We start from the raw sequence: 22493 nt of genomic DNA, 5'->3' as shown, positions 1-22493 counted from the left end.
TTCAGAATTATAATTGAATTAAAATCAGTTTTAATTCAGCAAGACAATTGAAATTGAACTGGCATGACAATCTGGATTGTCATACCGATTGTCATGCCAGGCCTTTTTCAATTGTCTCACCGAAAGTTTTGCTGGAAGGAGGATTGTCTTGCTAGTTCAATCAGATTGTCATGCTAGTACAACAGATAGTCATACCGATTGTCATGCTAGTACAACAGATTGTCATGTCGATTGTCTTGCTAGTTCAAGTGGATTCTGTTGATTGGTTTATTTAAAAGAAATAAGCAGCAGAAGTAATCTAATCATCTTCAACCAACCAAGAACACGGAAAGAAAAGCAGCCACACAAATATTACATCTCTCACTGCTGAATTCAAGATCATAAATTTCTAGTTTTAAAGTTAAATCCAAACAACTAAAAATCATTCTCTTATTCTTGTGTAACTATCTAGCGGATCAAAATCCCTAGAACTTAATCTCAAATTGCGTTTAGCATTTGATTATTTTTATTGCAAAAATAGAAAAAGTTCATGTCGAATTTATTCTAGATTTGTGATAATTAATTTGAGATTAATTCCTTGTAATTGATACCGTTGTTGTAACACCTTTCAAGTTTAATAATATTTTTATTTAACTTGAATTTTGTTTCAATTTTTTATTCCGCACTAAATTCGATTATACGGTATAGTTTGTATTCAACCCCCCTTCTACAAATACATTGGGACCTATCAACCAGGGAGATATGTTGTACATCTGTGACATCAAGGAGTTTTCTGACATAAACCTTTACTTAGATGAATTAGATGAAGTTAGAGGAATTCATGCTCACAGACATCTTCCTGAAAGGCTGGTGTTCAAATACAAGGGAGGAAGAGAGATCATATGGCCACTTCACATGATTCTTCTAGAAAGCCAATCTATGCTAATAAAGGTCTACTCTTCATTCAAAAAGAATTTTGGTTACAATGTGACTGCAAGAAGACTAGTTCTAAAGAAGATTGAGGAGATGAGGAGTACTAGACCCAAAGATGCACTTCCAAAAACTCTATGTATTCCCTTTACAAGAAAGAGAGTGCATCTGAGGCCCTATTGGATGATGGAATTCAGGAATGAAAAAGGAGTTAGAAGATTTTTCAGATTGGAGGACTAATTGAGTATCTTTAGCAATGAGACTCTTTTGGAAATGCTAAATCTCTCAGAAGCTGATGAACTTGAATTTCACAGACAACTCCAGAATCAATTTGAAGAAAACAACAGAAGGCTTGGAAAGAAATCCAGACAATCAAGGAAATAGATCTATCTACTCATAGTAGAGGAGCACCTTGATAGTTATTGTAAGCAATTTCTTTGTGTAATTTGCATTGTTCAATTTTCAGTAAATTGTAGCACTTATCAGTTTTATCTACTATTTTTCAATCTGTATTTTTAGGATATTTTGTTATCATCAAGTTTCTCTTAATTTATGGCTACAATTTCAGTAGACATAAATTGGGCGAGATTGTTAGGAGCATGTTGTGAACTTGATGATAAATTCATACAAAACACATTAGTAGATTTAACTTAGTGAATTTTGTAGCACCCGATGGATGATCAGTTATAGTCCCGACGGATGAACCAATATAGTCCCGACGGATGACTAATTGATATCCACCGGGTGAGTAGCTTATGTAACAATAAGTAATGTAGCACATTTCTGCAAACAACTTTGTGTAGATTCTATAGTAGCATATGACTCATGTTGACTGCTAGTAGATATGCAGAATAGCTTGATTAATTGTAAATATAAGATGTCTTGTAATTCTGCATAAATGAAATGGAGTCATGTGTCAAATAGCTACCTGACGGATGATCAACAAAGCAACCCGACGGATGAGCAACAAAGCTACCCGACGGATGTCAAGAAAGTACCCGACGGATGAACAATTCAAATATTTGTTGACAGTGACAACACAGTCACATGCGTTGGGTGTTTGCAAAAGGAATGTGGCAGCCTGTTTAGCAGGAAAATGAGAACAAAGAAGCATTACCATTTCCATGATATTATGAAGATATTCAAAGATGCTGGAATAGAGTAGTGAAGCAGCATGGAGTTAGACTTGATAGGTTTTGTTTTATTATCCTGTCTTATTACCATGTAAACTTGGTGATATATAAACCAAGTGTAGCTAATAGAACAAACAACTAAGCAAACACATTTTAGAAGAGAAATATAAAAAGCTGTAACTGTTAAGAATTTCTCTGTAGTTTGTTTGTTCACTTGTAAAAGCAGCTGTGAGTTATTCAAGTTTCACAGGGTTCTCTCGATATATATATATATATATATATATATATATATATATATATATATATATATATATATATATATATATATATATGGTGGATACATTCAAATCCACCATAAAGTTTTAAAGACTCGTGTTTTTATTACTTGTGTTTTGATTTATATAATTCTTTCATTCCGCACTCTGCAAATCAAATACTTATATGTTATTAAGTTAGAACAGTTTTAAAAATCTCAAAAAGATTCCAGAATTATATTCAACCCCTTTCTGTAATTCTTGTTGTATTGTTAGGAAATAACAGCTATCAACATCCTTATCTCAAAATGATTTCTGAAAAATTTATTGACTTTGTGCAATAAGCACGTATCATTACAAAGTCAATAGTATACCATCCATATAAAGCCAAAAATATAAAATTACTCCCGCCGAAACTTGTGACATGTATTTTTCCACAACATTAGACTCAAAAATCAAAACCGTACGAGACAACATGTGATAAAATTTGCTTTTTTGATAAATACTCTCTCTGTCTTTTTGATTTCTTTACACTTTCCTTTTTGGGATGTCTCATTCATTTCTTTACATTTCAAAACTTACCAAAAATAATCAATGGGTCCCTCCACTTTCTCACTTTTTTTTCCTTTTCACACTACTTTTACTCCACTATCTTCCTTTTATACATTAAAATCAATGGGTCTCACCACTTCACCCACTTTTCTTTCTCTTTTTGAGTACTTTATACATATTTGTTAATCTCCGTGTCCAATCCTTTTGATAACAAATCAAAAGGAGGGAGGGAGTATATAGTTTCTGTCTGGGCACCACTACTTCCGACCTAAAACCCTATAAATGCTCTATTACAGTACTTTGCTGACTGTTTGGGACTTCATTTGTCATCCGGTTCACTATTTTTCATTCTTTTCAAATCCACCTACATGCATATTTAATTATATATTTTATTTTTATCCTATTATATTAATGTATTAAAATTGTTATGTTTAGATACTATTTTTTATTTATTTTAATCAATAAATATGGCCCAAAATACTTATCGACATTTCAACTAGCCCAAAATACTATTATACAAACTATTATCATAATAAATTTTATAATATTTTTGTATAATATCTTATCATATAAAATACTATTTTTAGTAATTTGTATTTCAATATTTATGTGAATTTTTTATTCATATATTCGATTGCTATATTAAAATTTTGATTTTATTTAAATAATTATAACTTATAAGTTATGATTTACCAAATACTTAATTTATAGGTAAATTATCCAAAAACCTAAATGACATTTATAAAACGTTTTTCAACTTCAAGTTATAAATTATATTTTTTAAGAAACCCCAACCATTAATAATAACTAGGGTTTTGAATCGTTGTCATAGTCCATTAACGGCTAAAAGCCTAAAACACCACTAATTGTGATTTTGGAAGAGTGACCCATATCAAAATTATAATTGGGTGGTAATGGAAGCTTTAATAAATTACATGCAGTGTTTCTAGACTTCTTCAAACTACTCTTTCTGGGAGATGCTTGCTTTACTTTCATTATTGGTAGTGTAGTTCGTTGAGATGCTAGTATTCTTTCTATATTATAGTAATATGCATTTCATATCGTATTCTGTTGATAAGCTTGATACCTGCGAAGAGGCGGTAGTTCTGGTTAGAGATAGGTCGGATTTTGACAGGATTTTAAAAAGTCTGAGTTTTGACCGAACAGAGTTTTTCAGACTTTGACTTTAATTTTGATCAGGTCGTTTCGGGACAGGCTTTCTGAAAATACCAGAGTCCGTTTGGACCCTCGAGGCGGTCTTACCGGGCTTTTTTTTCGGGCCGGGTCGAACTTTTTTCTAATTTAAATCGGATCGAGTTTTATTAGAGATTCTGAAAATTATATATATTAGCAACTAGATCATCGTAAAAATGTATTAGTTTATATGAAATATTTTATGAAAATATTATTTCATTGAAAACATTTGAGTTCGGCGAAAAATAAACATGTTTATAAAATAATATGTTTTATCAATGTTATCCAAATATATATAGTGTACTTACTATATCTTATTTCCTTAATTCAACAATAAAATATATAAATAATATTATTAATCGTGAATATGTAAATATTATGTGTTTAAAGTATTATTAATACTAGCTTAAAACCCGTGCGATGCACGGATGTACCAAATTTTTTTAAAATATTATATAAATTTTTAAACAAAAATATTTTGAATTGAATTTTTTTTATTTTTTTTAGTTCTACCTTTTCAAATAATAAGACTTCGTGATAATTATATTAATACACGTATATGTTCATAATTTTTAAAAATATTATTATAGCGATTTTATAATTTTTTGAGAATAAAAATACAATATTTCTATTATGTTGGAACTTTAAGAAAAATATTATTTTAGAGAGATTATTACTTAATCGATAAACTATGAGTGCTATTTGAAAAAAAATAATAGTACTGATTGAACGATATGGTTTTATTGATCATTTTATGGGTGTTTTAAAAAATAATAATTATTATGTTTAGTTAAAATTTAATTTTTGGTTCATATTAATTTGATACGAAATATACGTAATCTGATATTAATTAAATTCAACTAATTAAATTTAGTTTAATTTTAATTTTTTATATCCTGATCAATAAGATAATTTTATTTTAGCCCGAATAATTAATAAATATGATTTTATTTTAATGGTTGAATTATATTTTAATTATCTTGGATGACTAATATATATTATTTCGTTATCCTAGTTCAATATAGTATAATTTTTTAGACAGACCGATAGTATTTATTATTTTTTTAACCAGATGCACATTATATCAACTAAATTCAACAATTATATTTAGTTTGCTTAAATTTATTTTAGTCCGAAAAATTAGAATAATATAGAACTAAATATGAATTAGAATAAAAAATTGATAAAAGAAATTGACTTTAATATCAATTAATAATAATATAGAGTTGGATAGATAGAGGAAGTTGATTTTAATATCAATAAAGATTGGAATTGATAGATCGACTAACTGACCAATTAGATACAGAATAATTAATTAAGGGTAATTAAGTAATTTTAGCACGTACCGACCCACCGGTTACCAAATTTTTAATATTTCGTCTATTATAATATAGTATAAATTTATAGTAAATGTAAATTCATAAATATATAAAAAAATAAATTAGAATAATCAGATTTTGACTGGATTTTTAATTGGGCCGAGCCGAAGCCCGGACTTTTAGTCGGGCCGGGCCGGCCTTGCCTAAAAATATAAAACCCGTCGAGGTCCTTAGCCCGAGCCGAGTTTTGACCGGCCAGACTTGACTGGGTTTTGACCGGATTGGGCAGGACCGGATTTTTGGGGCCAGATTTTCTGTGTATCTCTAGTTCTGGTACTTTCAGAGTTTCAGATATTTTCTTCTGTGTAAATTACACCTTATATTTTAATTTCGAACTGTATTTTCTGGTAGACAGTAACCACGGTTGGATAATAGATAATTATGTTGGAATGTAATGAAATAATTTTGTAGTTCTATTTAACTATTTGGCACCTTTCGTTAAGACACGTGTGTATATTTTTGAAAAGCAAAGAATTATGATTATGCAGGAAAAAATAACTTTAGTACTATCAGAAAGGAAGAAATAGTAGGATTCTAAAACTCTAAAAGATACAAAACAATGTAGTCGATGTCTAAAGCTCTAAAACTACGAAGCGGGCAAGGGAAAATTACTAGGATGTCAATAGAGTGAGGAAGCAACTATGCATACTCTGCTATATAAGTTGTGGTATTAAGAAAATGCATCCGCATGTAATGAACAGCCGCAATTCGAGAGGTTGGGATCATCCTCTTGAATTTGTGAAAGAGCTCACAGTTAATGGGAATGGAATTGCATCAAGATGCTGGCTGCTTTTGCTTCTTCTCAGCAACTTCAACAAGCCATGACTTCCAAGCATCAGCATAATGTGTGAAAAGATCACTTACAGCTGTACATAATTAACAACATTCACTTCTTTTTCACTTAGTTGTTAGACAATAAGGTTCAATAGACTACTGAGTGTGCATCAGTTAAAATTGCGACATTCAGGTGATCGTTTAACAATTACAGTATGACAGTGATGAACTCATGCTGGTACCTTAAGATAATAATATGCTGTGTATGCTTTTAGAAAGGTTAAAAGAGATAAAATATGCGATTTATAGATCCTAAAAAAACTGATGAGTATTGGTGACCAGACAGTTCGTTTAAGATAACCAAGTAGTATAGGAGGTGAAAGTAGGAAACAAACTTCGTAAACGTTCCAGAATAGAAACATTGATATATAGTAGTTCCGCTTTAGACTAGCAACAGCTTAAGTCAAAATGTCAGGTTCTTCCCCAAGTAGATGAACTACAAGTCAAAAAAGTCTACTCTTCCAAAGCTTTTAATAAAGAGCTGATATGAAACTATTGGCTTAATAAATTCCATGAACTTCAAATAAAGTTGCACTTGTTTACTTTGTGTTGGCAATGCTCACCAAAAGATTTCATAAAATACCTTGGTTTTGATACCGAGGGAAATAAGTTGAAGCCAGTTGCTCCCAGTCCTGAACTCGCTTAACCTTTTTGTTTTCAGGAGCATCTAGGCTGCGTACACTTGCAGGAGTAAAAGGACCAAACACGAAACTCTTAGACTGATGCCTCTGCTGCTGCTTCATTGAGTTCTCATCATTTTCTTTTTTCACATTATGTTGCTCGGCATATGTTGGCATAATTACGTTCTCACTGGACCTGCACTTGGATAAAGATTTTTCCTTGAACCTCTTTGAAGCAGTATTCGTAATTTCACTTCCAAACACCCTCCTCCTGGTGTCATTTGAATCAGAACCAATCTCAAGTGCAATACTGGAATTCTGTTTTATCACCAACCGCCTTAATGCTGGTTCCCCACGTTCTGGATCCTTAGGCAGATTTCCCTGGTGCCGCTTTGATGAGTTCTCATCATCTTCAGTTTCCACATTAATTTGCTTGGCATATATTGGCACATGTACCTTCTCACTAGACCTGCAGTTGGATATAGAATCTGTGAATCTCTTTGAGGCAGTATTTGCTATCTCAGTTCCAAACACCCTCATCCTGGTGTCATTTGAACCAGAACCATTCTCATGTGCATTATTAGATTCCTGTTTCATCCCCAACCACCTAAATGCTGGTTTCCCACTTTCTGGATGACGGACCTACAAATTCGTATTTAGGAAAAATTAGATTCATGTTGCAAATATCTTAGGCCTTTTCTCACGTCAGTAAATCCTGAATATACCTAACCTTTTCAATAAGATTCATAGATGCAAAGACATTGGCAATATCATACAGCCGCCTCGCTTTAGCTGTAGAATTTAATTACATCAAGAATGTGAGTAAAATAACTGTACAGTAGATCATCTACAATTTAGATTATATGAACAGTCACAAGGTCATTTACTTCGCATAGCTGTTGAATCATGCACATCACCGGGCAATGCTGTTGCAGCGCTGTCTAGGGAGATAATATCCGCCTAAAGGGACAAGAAAGTTTAAAGCTTATAATTGAAATAACAACTAGACCTTGGAAAAGGCATGTAAAAGATTAGCATCACTTACACCAGAACGAAGGAAAAGCTTGACAAAATTCTGAGCAAGCAGTGCCAGAGATTTTTCCTTACGGTTTTCTAGAAAAAATGCCAGAAGCTAATGTAATTAGAATAAATCTCATTTAAGGGCAGCCCTTAATCAACATGACAATACCATTTCCTTTAAACAAGGGATGTATTTGAGCAACAGGTATCAACATATTCCAACCCACAATCATAAACATACTTATTTCACAATATGAAAGTAATTTTACCAGTTTTAGGACATGAAACAGACTTCTCTTGCTGGTTGCTCTCTCCAAGAGGCCGCTCAGTTTCCTTGTCATTTGAAGTCTAGGAAAATAAATAGTATGCGTAAACTTTTTTTTCAATTGTCAAGACATGACAAGTTAAATAGACAACAGTTGCAAGTAACTGAATACTACTTCTATTGGTCAAGATAAATTTCAACAGATTACGCTGAAAGACAACACAACAAACAGCAACAGATCCAAAACCGATTAAAAACACAATAAAACAACGAGAAACTAAAGATGGATTAGACCCAACTTGCAGATATACGAAACACAATAGCTATTCTCAAGTTTCGTGATAAAATTGTTGATAGAAACTGTTTTAAAAAAAATGAAAACCTGGAGGTCGTGTAGAGCCTGAGGAATCGCAGCAAAACCTTTCCAAATATACTGATTCTTCGCTTTTCTCACCAACACCTAAAACCCCGAAATCAAACAACAACAAAGCATAACCATCTTTAAACAATTAAAACTTAAACCCTAAAAGACAATGCACAACGAGGAATGCTTAAATTTATTACCCCGATACTCTCCATGATGTTAACGACATCATAAATTCTCCGCCTCTCAACTCCTGCGCGTTAATTAAATCGCAAAATTAAAACAACAAACAAGCAAAAATGTTAAATTACATATTCAAAATAGTATAAAATAGGGACCTAATTGAGCAGCAGCAGCATCGACTCCAATGCAATCGACATCGTCCCGATTATACAACTTGAGAAAGCTAAATCAAAAAATTTAAAGCAATAAACGATAAGCAAACAAATAAATCAAAGCAACAAGACAATGTAAAACAACATAACAGACGCTATAAATGTAGGTATAGGGGGGAGAGTACTTGGAGGAGAGGAGGGCGAGAGATTTATCTTTGCGGCTGTAATTCGACAAAGTAGGGTTTAAGGTATCGTAACCAAACAGAGCAGAATACGATGACGACAACGACAACGACAACGACATTGTGTTTGTTTGGTTGGAGAGAATAAAATTGATGCAAGAAATGAGAGGAGGATTTATACAAGTACTCGTATATGAGTTGGGCGGGCTGTGGAATTTCAAATAATGGGGTTAGAATAGATGTGATTTTAATTAAGGGAATAATGATGTGATTAATTGGGAATATCAATAGCCCCTTACTGCCTGCACAAGTAGTGTAAAAGTATGAGTTGCTTTGCACATCAATAAATTTAAATTAAAATGCAAGGCCCGCGGGAATTCAAATTTAACACCACTTTTTTCCCCTCTGCCCAATCTACCCCTGCTCATTTATTCTTGTTTCCTCAAAACATATTTAAATCTTGAATTTTGTATATTAAAATCTTGCAAGTTTTTATAGTTTGCAGCTTTTAATGAAATTTTGTATTTTTACTAATTCAAATTAAGAGAGACGTACCTGACACAAAATTTAAGAGACGTTAGCAATTTAGTGTTAGAAAATTAGGATTTTAGAACTTAATTTAATTATGTTCTTGATGTTAATCCTAAAATCTAATGATTGGAAATTGTTCAATGATATTTGAACTTAAATTTTCATGTATGGTTTTAAGAATTTTTTTAATGAAATCCATATGAAATGAGAGATGAAAGTAGCTTGGAAAAGCTTGAAAAATTTGAGAATGTTTGTCCCACATTGAAATAAATAAAGGGGGTTGTGTGCTTTATATGGTATTACCCACATGAGTAGTATACAACTACTAAGGTGTGTGATGGTCCATTGTGTTGTTGTGTGCTTCACGCGCGCGCACACACACACGCACCGCACCGCACCGGACCGGGTCGGGTCGAAGGGCGATTTGGGCGAATGTCTCGGCGTCTCGCGTACGCGAGGCGACCTGGGCGAGGATTTTATTTATTTGAGAATTATTTTAATTCGAATTTATTTATCGGTGATTGGATTATTGGGCTGGGTTCTGAAATAGGCTAAGTAGTCTAAATATATTGAACCTGCAAATAATCTGATCTGTAACAAGTTCTGATACAAGAATCAGAACTTAAGAACTGATGAATAAAATCAGAACTTAACAAGTTCTGATATCAGAATCAGAACTTAAGTACTGATGAGTCGAATCAGAACTTAAGTACTGATGAGTCGAATCAGAACTTAACTTAAGTTCTGATAATAATGTGGGTGTTAATGTGAAAAGCTGTTACAAATAATTTAAATTCAAAAGCTGTTCAGTTTTGATTTTTTTTTATTTATGAATTCAAAATCTGATCAGTTTTGATTTTTTCATTAATGGAGCAGTTTAATTCAGACATTAAGTGTGTGGACTGTTTCATTTTTCCTCTCCTATAAATAGAGGCTAAACTGAATGAATACAACACACTACATTCTCATCTCTTCTCTTCAACCTCTCTGCATTTCTCTCCCATAAGTCCTGAAGTGCTGATATTTTCCGGCGACTGAGGTGCTGGTCGAAGTGGAGGTTTTGTTGCTGCTGTTAACATAAACTCCGAGCTGTTTTATCCTGGTGGAGATATTGCGCACATCCCAAACGCAGCAGGTAGGGGGCAATAATCTCTTCAAGAGCAGCCAGGACTTCGAGCAAGGCCTGGTGACTCAGCTGTGATTATTTTCTTGGCATTTTGTATCTGTAAACCTTTATTTCAGTCACTGTTGAAAGCTATGGTTTCGGGTACATCTTTCTTTCTCTCTTCGTTATTTCAGTTACTGATTTTGTTTACCTGCATGTTTTGTTTTGTTAACTGTGGTCTTGGCCTAAACTTGTTAAATTCTTTATACACTTGCCTCTATGTTGCTATACTTGTTAGTGAGTTTCTCAACATTCTTGAAGAGATTATTAGTTATTTAGAATTTAGCATAATGGTTAACGAAAGTGAGGTTATTGTTGGTGGTGGTAGCAGTTCGGGTGTAACTGCTGGGGCCATTGATTGGACCACCTATAGTTTCCCACAAGCTGTTGAACTAACCGGTTTACCGGAGAAATTCAACGGTGGCATTGGCTTTTCTCGCTGGCAGAAAAGGATGAAGTTGTGGTTGACTATAAAGGGTCTGTGGCCGGTTGTGGAATATGAGAAACCAGTAGTGGATCAAGAGAAGGCTGACACAGTTAAGGCTTTTGCGAAGTGGGCTGAGAAGGATGGAGTGGCTAGGGCGGCCATTCTTGCGGCACTAACAAACACTTTGTTTGATGTCTATTCTTCTGATGCCTACTCTGCAAAACTCTTATGGGAGAAGCTGGACCAGACACATAATACTGACTCACAAGGTCTAGAAAAGTATTCTGTGGCAAGGTTCCTCGAGTTCAAGCTGGTGGACAATAAGTCCATGACTGAGCAGGTGCATGAGTTCGAGATGATAGTGCATGCTTTGAAGGAGTCTGGAATGAATCTCCCGGAGAAGTTCAAGGTGATGAGTGTGATTGAAAAACTCCCGAAGTCTTGGGAAGAGTTCTCTCTCTCCCTGAAAAGACAGAAAGGAGAGATCACCTGGACCAACCTTATGCTGGACATCTCGGTACAAGAACAACACAAGTCCAAACAGGGACATGTGATGCCAACTGAACACAGTACCTCGAAGGTAAACATAGCAACTGTAGGACAAAAGAGGAAGGCTTTTGCTAAGAAAGCTAATAGTAATAAACCTAAGAGTGACAAGGACAAGGCCAAGAAACCCAAGGCAAACAAACCATGCTGGTCTTGTGGGCAGGTTGGGCACTGGAGTAAGGACTGCCCTACGAAGAAAGCGAAGAAAACCGAGGTAGCACAAGCAAATGTTGTGCTTGGAACCGCAAGTGGGCCTGTAGTGAACATGGTTGTTGGTGAGGCTACGGCTTCTGAAACCAACGTTGACCGGTATGTATCCTACAACCCTGTGATATTTTCTACCTATCTGTCAAATGAATGGTTGATAGATACTGGAGCTAATGTACATATTTGTGCTGATATTAGTTTATTTGTATCTTATCAACAGAGTCATAGCCTGACTGTGAAGATGGGGAATGCTAGTGCTGCTCAAGTACATGGAGTTGGAAACGTGGATCTGAAGTTCCCTTCATGACGTATTCTATCTCTGACGAGAGTGCATCATGTTCCCGACATGCGTAGAAATATAATAAGTGGAAGCTGTTTAGTTTCTAGTGGTTTTGAAATTTCGTTCAAGTGTAATAAAGTAGTTCTTATTCACACTGGTACATTCTTTGGCAAGGGTTACTTGTCAAATGGTTTATTTGTTATTAATGCGGATCCCGTTTTGGGAAGTTTGAATAATAATGTTATTCCTACTGTTAATTGTATTGAATCCTCAAATATATGGCATGCTAGACTAGGTCATTTAAACTTTGGTGCTCTTAAGAACATGATGAACTTAGAGTTGATTCCAAAATATACCATAGAAAAGAATTCTAAATGTCAAGTATGTGTGTCTGCTAAACAGATAAGGAAACCTTTTCATAACGTTGTTAGGGATTCAGACTTGTTAGATTTAGTACACACTAATATTTGTGAATTTGGTGGTGTGTTGACCAAGGACCAGTTTAGATACTTCATTACTTTTATAGATGATAGTAGTAGATATTGTTATGTTTATTTACTTAGACATAAGGATGAAGCACTTAGTAAATTCATTATATATAAAAAACTGAAGTAGAAAAACAAACTAGTAAGTTACTTAAAAGATTGAGATCTGATAGAGGTGGTGAGTATACGAGTAATGCTTTTAATGAATTTTGTGCAAACAATGGTATAGTTCATGAAGTTACTCCACCATACACACCTGAGTCTAATGGGGTTGCTGAGCGAAAGAACAGAACATTTAAAGATATGATTAATAGTATGCTTATTAACTCTGGGTTGCCTAAATACATGTGGGGAGAGGCTCTAAATACGGCTTGCCATATTTTGAATAGAGTCCCTCTGAAACACATGGATAAAACACCCTTGGAGTTATGGAAAGGCAGGATGACTAGTCTTAAGTATCTTCGTGTGTGGGGGTGCCTTGCTAAGGTGCTTGTTCCTGAACACAAGAGAAAGAAACTAGGTCCAAAGACTGTTGACTGTATCTTTCTGGGCTATCTTGAAACCACTACAGCTATGAGATTTTTAGTGTTAAAATCTGACATAGATGGTATAGTGGCAAACACGATAGTTGAATTTCGAGATGCGACATTCTTTGAGGATGTCTACCCTATGAAGACTGGAATACCTGAAACGACTTCTGAGGAAGATCCTACTCACACATCAAGTTCTATTCCTGATCATGTGGAAAAGATGACAAATGTGGGGGCGGAACCTAGTAGTAGCTCTATTCATAAGGAATTAGAGGAACCAAGGAGAAGTAAGCGTGCAAAAATAGTCAAGGATTTTGGAGGTGATTTCATCACTTACAATATCGAGGACGAACCTTTAACTTTCCGGCAAGCTATGGATTCTTCTGAGTCAAGGCACTGGAAGGGCGCTATCAAGAGTGAAATTGACTCTATTGTTTCCAATGGAACATGGGAGTTGGTTGATCTCCCTCCTGGGTGTTCTACTATTGGGTGCAAATGGGTCTTTAAAAGGAAGTTGAACCCTGACGGCTCAATAGATAAGTACAAAGCTAGACTGGTAGCTAAGGGTTTTAAGCAAAAGGAAGGAATTGATTATTTTGATACATACTCTCCAGTTGCAAGAATGGTAACAATCCGAATGCTTATAGCATTGGCTTCAGTCCATGGTCTTATCATCCATCAGATGGATGTAAAGACGGCTTTTCTTCATGGTGAACTTGAGGAAGAGATTTATATGGATCAGCCTGATGGATTTGCTGCATCAGGCAATGAAAGGAAAGTATGTAAGTTGATCAAGTCCATCTATGGCTTGAAACAAGCTCCCAGAGATTGGCATAAAAAGTTTGATGAAACTATATTGCCTTTCAGTTATAAGATTAATGAAAGTGATAAGTGTGTCTACACTAAAGTTAAAGGTAATGAGTGTGTTATTTTGTGCCTATATGTGGATGACATTTTACTGTTTGGAACCAATATTGAGATTATTAACGAGACTAAAGAATTCTTGAAAAGGCATTTTGAAATGAAGGATATGGGTGAGGCAAGTGTGATTCTTGGAATCAAATTGATTCAGTCCACTGAAGGAATAACCTTGACTCAATCTCATTATATAGAGAAATCTATACTTGAGAAATATGGTTATTCACAGTGTAGAATCGCTAGTACACCTTATGATTCGAAAGTTGCCCTTGTCAAGAATACTTCAGGAGTGCCTGTGTCTCAGTTAAGGTATTCTCAGATTATTGGGAGCTTGCAGTATCTTGCTAACTGTACTAGACCAGATATTTCATATTCTGTGTCTAAATTGGCGAGATATACAAGCTGTCCAAACAGAACTCATTGGGATGCTCTTGATAGAGTACTTAGATATCTAAAAGGCACAATGTACCTTAGTTTACACTACAGGAGATTTCCTGGTGTGCTTGAAGGGTACAGTGATGCAAGTTGGATAGCTAAGAAGTCTGGTTCCAATGGAGTGACTGGATACGTGTTCACCTTGGCTGGTGGAGCAATATCCTGGAAGTCAAGCAGACAGACTATTGTTACTCGGTCTACTTTTGAGGCTGAGTTGTGTGCACTTGATGCCACAGGGACGGAGGCTGAATGGTTACACGGACTTATGTCTGCAATACCTGTAGTAAGCAGACCGCTCCCTGCTATTGCTATTCACTGTGATAGTCGAACAACTATCGACAAGATTAGCAGTAAAAAGCATAATGCTAAAACTAAGAGACACATCCAAGTTAGACTCAAGTCTATAAGGGGTTTAGTGACTGATAGGATCATAGCTATAGAGTTCATAGGAACTCAGAATAATATAGCTGATCCTCTTACTAAAGGACTGGAACCTGCAGTGGTCCTTAAGTCAAGGTTGGGGATGGGATTGTCAACCCATCATAATTCATCAACAGTGGGAACCCAATACACATGAGAGGAGATCCCTCGAAGTGTATTCAATGGGTAATAACAAGCTGTAAGGATGAGTTGGTAGTACCTTTGCTACATAGATGATACTATAGTATCTGAGTCTATCCCCTGTAAACCTAGAAGGTACTGACACTGCCAGAAAAGCAAGAGTGTTAAAACTCTGAATGGGATCAAGTCATTTGACGAGATAGAGGCAGTATATCTCTGGAGATGCCCAGCTAAGCGAATGTAATTGTGTGGTCGCAATTAGAGGATAGGGTTAATCCTTGAAGCATTCGACGAACAGGATCGAGACATGACCATTAATGTCTCAAAGCCGTAGATTGGCACCATAACCTTTGACTTGTCGTCGTCTATGGAATATGGTTATACTAAACGGATTAAGATTCAAGGTGAAACATTCCATCTGAGTCCGATAGCCATTGAAGTAGAGGAATTAGGAGGGTTCAAACCCGGAAGGGTACCGACTCTGAAAAACAAGTCATGATGGGAAATTGATCACATTTCTGTATGGATTTGTGGGGGATTGTTAGAAAATTAGGATTTTAGAGCTTAATTTAATTATGTTCTTGATGTTAATCCTAAAATCTAATGATTGGAAATTGTTCAATGATATTTGAACTTAAATTTTCATGTATGGTTTTAAGAATTTTCTTAATGAAATCCATATGAAATGAGAGATGAAAGTAGCTTGGAAAAGCTTGAAAAATTTGAGAATGTTTGTCCCACATTGAAATAAATAAAGGGGGTTGTGTGCTTTATATGGTATTACCCACATGAGTAGTATACAACTACTAAGGTGTGTGATGGTCCATTGTGTTGTTGTGTGCTTCACGCGCGCGCACACACACACACACACGCCCCGCCCCGCCACGCACCGCACCGGACCGGACCGGGTCGGGTCGGGTCGAAGGGCGATTTGGGCGAATGTCTCGGCGTCTCGCGTACGCGAGGCGACCTGGGCGAGGATTTTATTTATTTGAGAATTATTTTAATTCGAATTTATTTATCGGTGATTGGATTATTGGGCTGGGTTCTGAAATAGGCTAAGTAGTCTAAATATATTGAACCTGCAAATAATCTGATCTGTAACAAGTTCTGATATAAGAATCAGAACTTAAGAACTGATGAATAAAATCAGAACTTAACAAGTTCTGATATCAGAATCAGAACTTAAGTACTGATGAGTCGAATCAGAACTTAACTTAAGTTCTGATAATAATGTGGGTGTTAATGTGAAAAGCTGTTACAAATAATTTAAATTCAAAAGCTGTTCAGTTTTGATTTTTTTTTATTTATGAATTCAAAATCTGATCAGTTTTGATTTTTTCATTAATGGAGCAGTTTAATTCAGACATTAAGTGTGTGGACAGTTTCATTTTTCCTCTCCTATAAATAGAGGCTAAACTGAATGAATACAACACACTACATTCTCATCTCTTCTCTTCAACCTCTCTGCATTTCTCTCCCATAAGTCCTGAAGTGCTGATATTTTCCGGCGACTGAGGTGCTGGTCGAAGTGGAGGTTTTGTTGCTGCTGTTAACATAAACTCCGAGCTGTTTTATCCTGGTGGAGATATTGCGCACATCCCAAACGCAGCAGGTAGGGGGCAATAATCTCTTCAAGAGCAGCCAGGACTTCGAGCAAGGCCTGGTGACTCAGCTGTGATTATTTTCTTGGCATTTTGTATCTGTAAACCTTTATTTCAGTCACTGTTGAAAGCTATGGTTTCGGGTACATCTTTCTTTCTCTCTTCGTTATTTCAGTTACTGATTTTGTTTACCTGCATGTTTTGTTTTGTTAACTGTGATTTTGGCCTAAACTTGTTAAATTCTTTATACACTTGCTTCTATGTTGCTATACTTGTTAGTGAGTTTCTCAACATTTAGTCCCCTTGGTGAATCAAATAATGGGATTCTTAAATTCTACTCACAACTATCCTGGATCAATGTAATGAAAATGCAATCATAAAATAGTTCATGCTTTGTTTAAGAGCTGTCAATTGTTCTGAAATTGTTCAGTCCATTTCAAATGCAATAGGAAATTGAAGGTTTGAGAAAACATAGCTAGGAAAGAAGGTGAAGAAGCCGTTAATCCATAGATTTTGATGAACAGAATACAGTATACTTTTGGAATTGTAAAAGGCGGGCAGTCATAAAATACATTTTCTAGCCGCTTTTTATAGTCTTACTTCACAAAAACATCCCCAAGGTAATTTCAAAGATAGAACAGAAGAGCAAACCTAGGACAGATGTTTGCAACAGAAATGTCCCTGCACCATGTTTCTAGTTGTAAGCCAGAAAATAAACAGTCACAACATTTCAAAATTTCGAATATGTGACACAGGAGCAGGAACTATAACTGGTTTTTTTTTGTCTTGAACTATAATTGGTTTGATTATTAAGGTATTCAAATTTAACTTATCACATTCCATATAAGACGAATGGATAATCACATAAAACCATACTAGAATATTTTAAAATCCAAAACAAGATCTACTAGTATTAAAGATCAAACTAGGCTTTGGCAACTTCATTAGAGAGAGATGACATCAATCAATCCACAGTTGTCACCTGTTGCCACTCTCCATCAACGGCTTCTTTCCACAAAGTGACATTGTTGTCCCCGGCTGCCACGGCCAACAAGTTTCCGGTCAAAGACCACGAGACCCTCCAAACAGGCATCTTAAAGTCATTCAATATTTTACCTTCCCATTGATCACCTTCCTTCGCCACTGTCCAAATGACAACTGTACCATCCTGAGATGCACTTGCCATTGTAGACTTTGGAAGCCCCAAGTTGGGAGCCCATGCAACATCTCTCACCCAATCATTGTGCATCTGAAGCGCAGGGAAACAGTCCATCTTCCAAGTCCCATTGGACAGCTTCCACACCTTCACGGTATTGTCACAGCCACCTGACGCCAGCTTCTGAACGGGATTGATCACACCTGATCCAACCAGAGCGCCAGGAGCCATTGAAGGGGCCCATGAAACTGACGTTACTCCAACAGGGTGTGCTTGATCAATTCTTGTGGTGTCCCAACTACCATCAGGTCTGCCAGTGAAGACAGAGATATTCCCATCAGAGGATCCACAAGCCAGGCAAAGGCCGAGTTCATGAGGTGCCCAAGCAATAGAATTAACGGATGATTTGTGGTCACTGAAAACATGCCCCTGCACCCACTCGTTTGGGTTACCTTCTTTCCAAATTATAACTTTACCATCATATGAACAAGAAGCCAGGAGTGAGCCAAACTTGGGATGTGCCCAGGCAGCCTGCCAAACTGGACCTTGATGACCAGTCAAAGTAGCAAGGTGCTGTGAAGTACCACTGTTACTTACACCAGTTATTTTGATGGTGCTATCAGATGAAGCTGTTGCCACACGCTTTCCATAGTAATCCATAACTACATCATGGATGATGTCGTTGTGGCCAGTTTCAATCTTTTGTGCAGGCATTTCCTTGATTCTGTGTCACAGTGTATTATATATGATTCTTTATATAGATATGAGGTTGGCAGCTTTATCACCCAAATTGCTACACACGGACAATAACGCAAAAATGACTTTATTCAGCAAACAGTCCATAATAATAATAATCATGCAAGTGATAAATTAATGCTTCATTGAAACTACAACTAAACTACTACAGTGTCATTTATGAACTCACAATTAAAATGTTGGGCATATTCACTTTAAAAATTATGTGAATTATAGTACCAATTGCACATTAAAACAGCACATCTAGCCACAGCCCTCATCTAAAACAACGGCATCACTTCACTTCAACTCTACATATCAGGTTCAGCACTATAATAACATCAATTAATGCTAATTTAATACATAGTTTCACATGCAATAGTCTATTAGTCTACAGATATCCTTGTATACGTGCCTAAGTATTTTAATAAATGTCATAATTCTATTTTAAAATTCTTACATGTACTCTTGTTTTCCTTATCATATTCTAGAGTTAAGACTGTGGAGCAAATTCCACCATTATGCTGAGAAATTCTCAATCAAAACATTAGACACTTTGTTTATGCAGCTGATAAATTCCAAATACAGTGACAGAGTATAAAATTCCCAAGTAATTTAGATTCCTTAACATCAGATCATGGATTTCGGTGATATATCCGAGATACAAAATAGCTTACAATGATTTAACTTCATCCATGTACTCTATTTCTCCTTATGTTCTTCTCGAGTTAAGACTGTTCAACTCCATTACTTATCCTGAGAAACTCTTTATCAGCACATTCTAAACTTTGGTTAATGCAGCTGGTAAGTTACATACACAGTGACAGCCTCCGTCAAATTCCTAAGTAATTCACATCCCTCATCATAACATCATGGATTTCAGTTACAGAACTGACAAGCAATAATAATACAACTTACTTTTTTCTTTATACCTGATTTATAATACAATTAACACCAAGATGAACACTCCTTAATGTTAGGAAACCTTCATGTCAAAGTACATAAAGGCTTTTTAAACTTCCCATAAACACAAACATGTCAATCATTATTTTATTCATTCATAATGATGCAACAATATGATATTTATTTTAATTTTGTAAAAAAACTTTATAAAATTTCAGTATATTGATATTTATTTCACACGTACTTCTCAGAGTTTATATTTGTTATTTACTTATAAAACGGTAACTTAAATATTACATCAAACATAAATAACACTCTTGTTTAATAATTTTTGAATATTAATATCTCTAAATATGAATAACATATACTCCCTCTGTCCCTTTGAGTTGTTAACATTTGAAATGAAGTGTTCGACACGCATTTTAAGGCTCCTATCTAGCTATTTATATAAATTATTTAAAAAAAATCCTTCTGAATAAATATTAAATGTTTAAACTTTTATTCAAAAAAAAATTGAAAATAAGTTATACAACTATACTAGATAAAGAGCCTTAAAATGTGTGTCAAACACTTTATTTCAAATTTAACAACTCAAAGGGACGGAGGGAGTACATTATTTTTAAACATTAACAAAAAATATTTTTCAACGTATGCAAATTATATATTACATATACAATGTACTATATCGTAAATTTTAACATGCAATTCCGTGTGAATCTGTCCCAGTTACACCGAAAAATAATGAAGATATTGATTTGGCCAAATTTAACAAATTTAATACATCTAGCATGTCCACATCAAATTTCTCATAATTTCTCATGTTTTGTGGCATTAGTATCTAGAAACTAACGACACGCCATTACTCATCACTATAGTGACTACTCGATTGGTAAGGAAAAAACAATATCAACATGTCGGTCAAAATATAAAAATTACACAATAATCAGCTTCCACTGTCCGGTAACAGATGTATAAGCATAAGCAATATTTGGGATACGTAATTTAGCAAAACCAAATGAGTAGTGCTAGGTTCCCCAAAATTATTTCGCAATTTTTTTTATGTTGCAAACAACATGGCATGTTTTAATTTGTTGGGGCATATTAATGCAAGCGGGGTCTTATATTATATTTAGGAAAGTTGCTATTTATTGTATGACACGTCAGTATTTGGGGGGGGGGGGAATTCGGGGAACCTAGCATTTCTGAAACCAAATATACACAAAAGTGATCCCGGATATAGATAATAATGTACGCCCAATACACACCTATTAATACACTCTAACTAGATACACCAAAATCATACATAATTGTAAAACTATCATTCCAAAATTCAAGCAATACAAGACAATCAAAGCCCAGAAACATATAAAACTCAAGAATCAAGAGCTAACATGACGTAATATAAAAATCACATAGGTAGGAACATCAGATCTAGGTAATTTCAGATCCTAATCCTTGTATATAATTAGAAAATCAGTGATATTAAAATATGTGTGTATGTACAGAGGTGCAAATTAAAAACCTTAAAATGGGAATGAGAGACATGTACCTGCGAGATAAGCTGATCTAGATGAGAAAGGACACGACAACTTTGGGAGCGATGAAGCGAAGAGTTCGAATGATTTAAGAGAAAAAGAAACAAACAAGAGTTTGAATGAGAAATATTACAAGTAGGGGGCGTGTGTTAACCAATGAGAAGGCTTTGTTTGGACACATCACTTAATCAAGGGTCTGTTTTCTTAAAGGGCCGTTTGCGTTCCAAGTCGAGTCGCCCTTCATATTTATAATATCGAATTTTCCAACATTAATCTCATAATTTTACTTCATTTTTATTAGTTCATATCTATTAATAATAGTGGAGCCATATATATACAAAAATTCCATTAAAATAAGTTAAATTCATGAGATTCCACACTTTGCATGAGTTCATGGATACACCGTTATAATATTTATAGTAGTTAAATTCTATTGAGACCACTCTTTTTGGAAAATTTAAATATGCAAGTAAAATATACAAAATATATTATTTTACGAATTAAACTCTACAAAAATTATTACTTTATACAAGATATTGAATCAATGTATATAATAGTTTCTGATTCCAATTCAATTTCATGAAATTGAATTGACTCATGTACCCCTATCTAACAATTTCTTCAGCTGCATAACAAACCTGCCATACTATTTTGGTCGTCTTCTTTTGTAGCTGCATGTATTCTTTTGGCATTTTCCGGAAATGGAGGGAACAATCCTTCCTCTGGATAAAGCATTTCCTTAAATATACTAAACATAACTGTTATTCCCTAACAATACAACAAGAATTATAGAAGGGGGGTTGAATGTAATTTTGGCTAGTTTTTCAAGATTTTAAAAACTGTTCTAACTGAATATATATAAGTGTTTGATTTGCAGAGTGCAAAATGAAAGAATTATATAAATAAAAATACAAAGTAATAAGAACACAAGCTTTTAAAACTTTCTGGTGGATTTAAATGTATCCACCATATATATATATATATATCAGTTTGAGAACTCTGTGTAGCTTAAAATGGCTCACAGCTGCTTTACAAGTAGAACAAACAAATTACAGAGAAATTCTTGATAAGTACAGCTTTTTCTATCTCTCTTTAAAATGTGTTTGCTTAGTTAAATATTTTACTAGCTACACTTGGTTTATATATCACCAAGTTTACATGACAATAAGACAAGATAATAAAACAAATATATCTAGTCTAACTCCATGCTGCTTCACTACTCTATTCCAGCATCTTTGAATATCTTCACAATTGCATGGAAATGGTAATGCTTCTTTGTTCTCAAATTCCTGCTTAACAGGCTGCCTCGTTCCTTTTGCAAACACCCAACGCATGAGACTGTGTTGTCACTGTCAACAAATATTTGAATTTGATCATCCGTCGGATACATGTTTGTCATCCGTCGGGAAGCTTTGTTGATCATCCGTCGCGTAG

At 35.0% G+C, this 22493-nt stretch overlaps 2 protein-coding genes across 3 annotated transcripts; both read right to left on the bottom strand.

Annotated features, from left to right (window-relative positions):
* Positions 1–5890: 5890 nt before the first annotated feature.
* On the bottom strand, positions 5891–9438 carry LOC141718096 (E2F transcription factor-like E2FF). The gene is made up of 10 exons (XM_074520461.1): positions 9045–9438; positions 8863–8930; positions 8725–8777; positions 8543–8620; positions 8165–8243; positions 7921–7988; positions 7763–7835; positions 7606–7667; positions 6839–7517; positions 5891–6287 (listed from the first exon to the last, which is right to left on the bottom strand). The coding sequence occupies exons 1-10, from the start codon at positions 9161–9163 to the stop codon at positions 6196–6198; spliced, it is 1371 nt and encodes a 456-aa protein (XP_074376562.1). The 5' UTR covers positions 9164–9438; the 3' UTR covers positions 5891–6195.
* An 8052-nt stretch (positions 9439–17490) lies between these two features.
* On the bottom strand, positions 17491–21253 carry LOC141718095 (protein transport protein SEC13 homolog B-like). 2 transcript variants are annotated; one of them, XM_074520460.1, is made up of 3 exons: positions 21074–21253; positions 19299–19377; positions 17491–18679 (listed from the first exon to the last, which is right to left on the bottom strand). In XM_074520460.1, exon 3 carries the CDS (start codon positions 18598–18600, stop codon positions 17695–17697), a length of 906 nt encoding a protein of 301 aa, XP_074376561.1. In that variant the 5' UTR covers positions 18601–18679; positions 19299–19377; positions 21074–21253; the 3' UTR covers positions 17491–17694. The 2 variants fall into 2 exon arrangements, with proteins under 2 accessions (XP_074376561.1, XP_074376560.1); XM_074520459.1 differs by lacking the exon at positions 19299–19377 and having other exon boundaries at positions 21074–21252.
* Positions 21254–22493: the final 1240 nt, after the last annotated feature.

Source organism: Apium graveolens, chromosome 4 (assembly GCF_009905375.1).
Source record: "Apium graveolens cultivar Ventura chromosome 4, ASM990537v1, whole genome shotgun sequence".
NCBI classification, from domain to species: Eukaryota; Viridiplantae; Streptophyta; class Magnoliopsida; order Apiales; family Apiaceae; genus Apium; species Apium graveolens.
This window is presented reverse-complemented; position numbering and strand designations above follow the sequence as displayed.

Bases quoted from the DNA above. Each gene is read 5' to 3' on its own strand.
- LOC141718096 (XM_074520461.1), bottom strand. From the start codon at position 9,163: ATGTCGTTGTCGTTGTCGTTGTCGTCATCGTATTCTGCTCTGTTTGGT. The intron at 7,836-7,920 runs GTAAGTGATGCT...TTGTCCCTTTAG, and splicing joins AGCTTTTCCTTCGTTCTGGT to GCGGATATTATCTCCCTAGA. The intron at 7,668-7,762 runs GTAAATGACCTT...TAAATTCTACAG, and splicing joins TGATTCAACAGCTATGCGAA to CTAAAGCGAGGCGGCTGTAT.
- LOC141718095 (XM_074520460.1), bottom strand. From the start codon at position 18,600: ATGCCTGCACAAAAGATTGAAACTGGCCACAACGACATCATCCATGAT.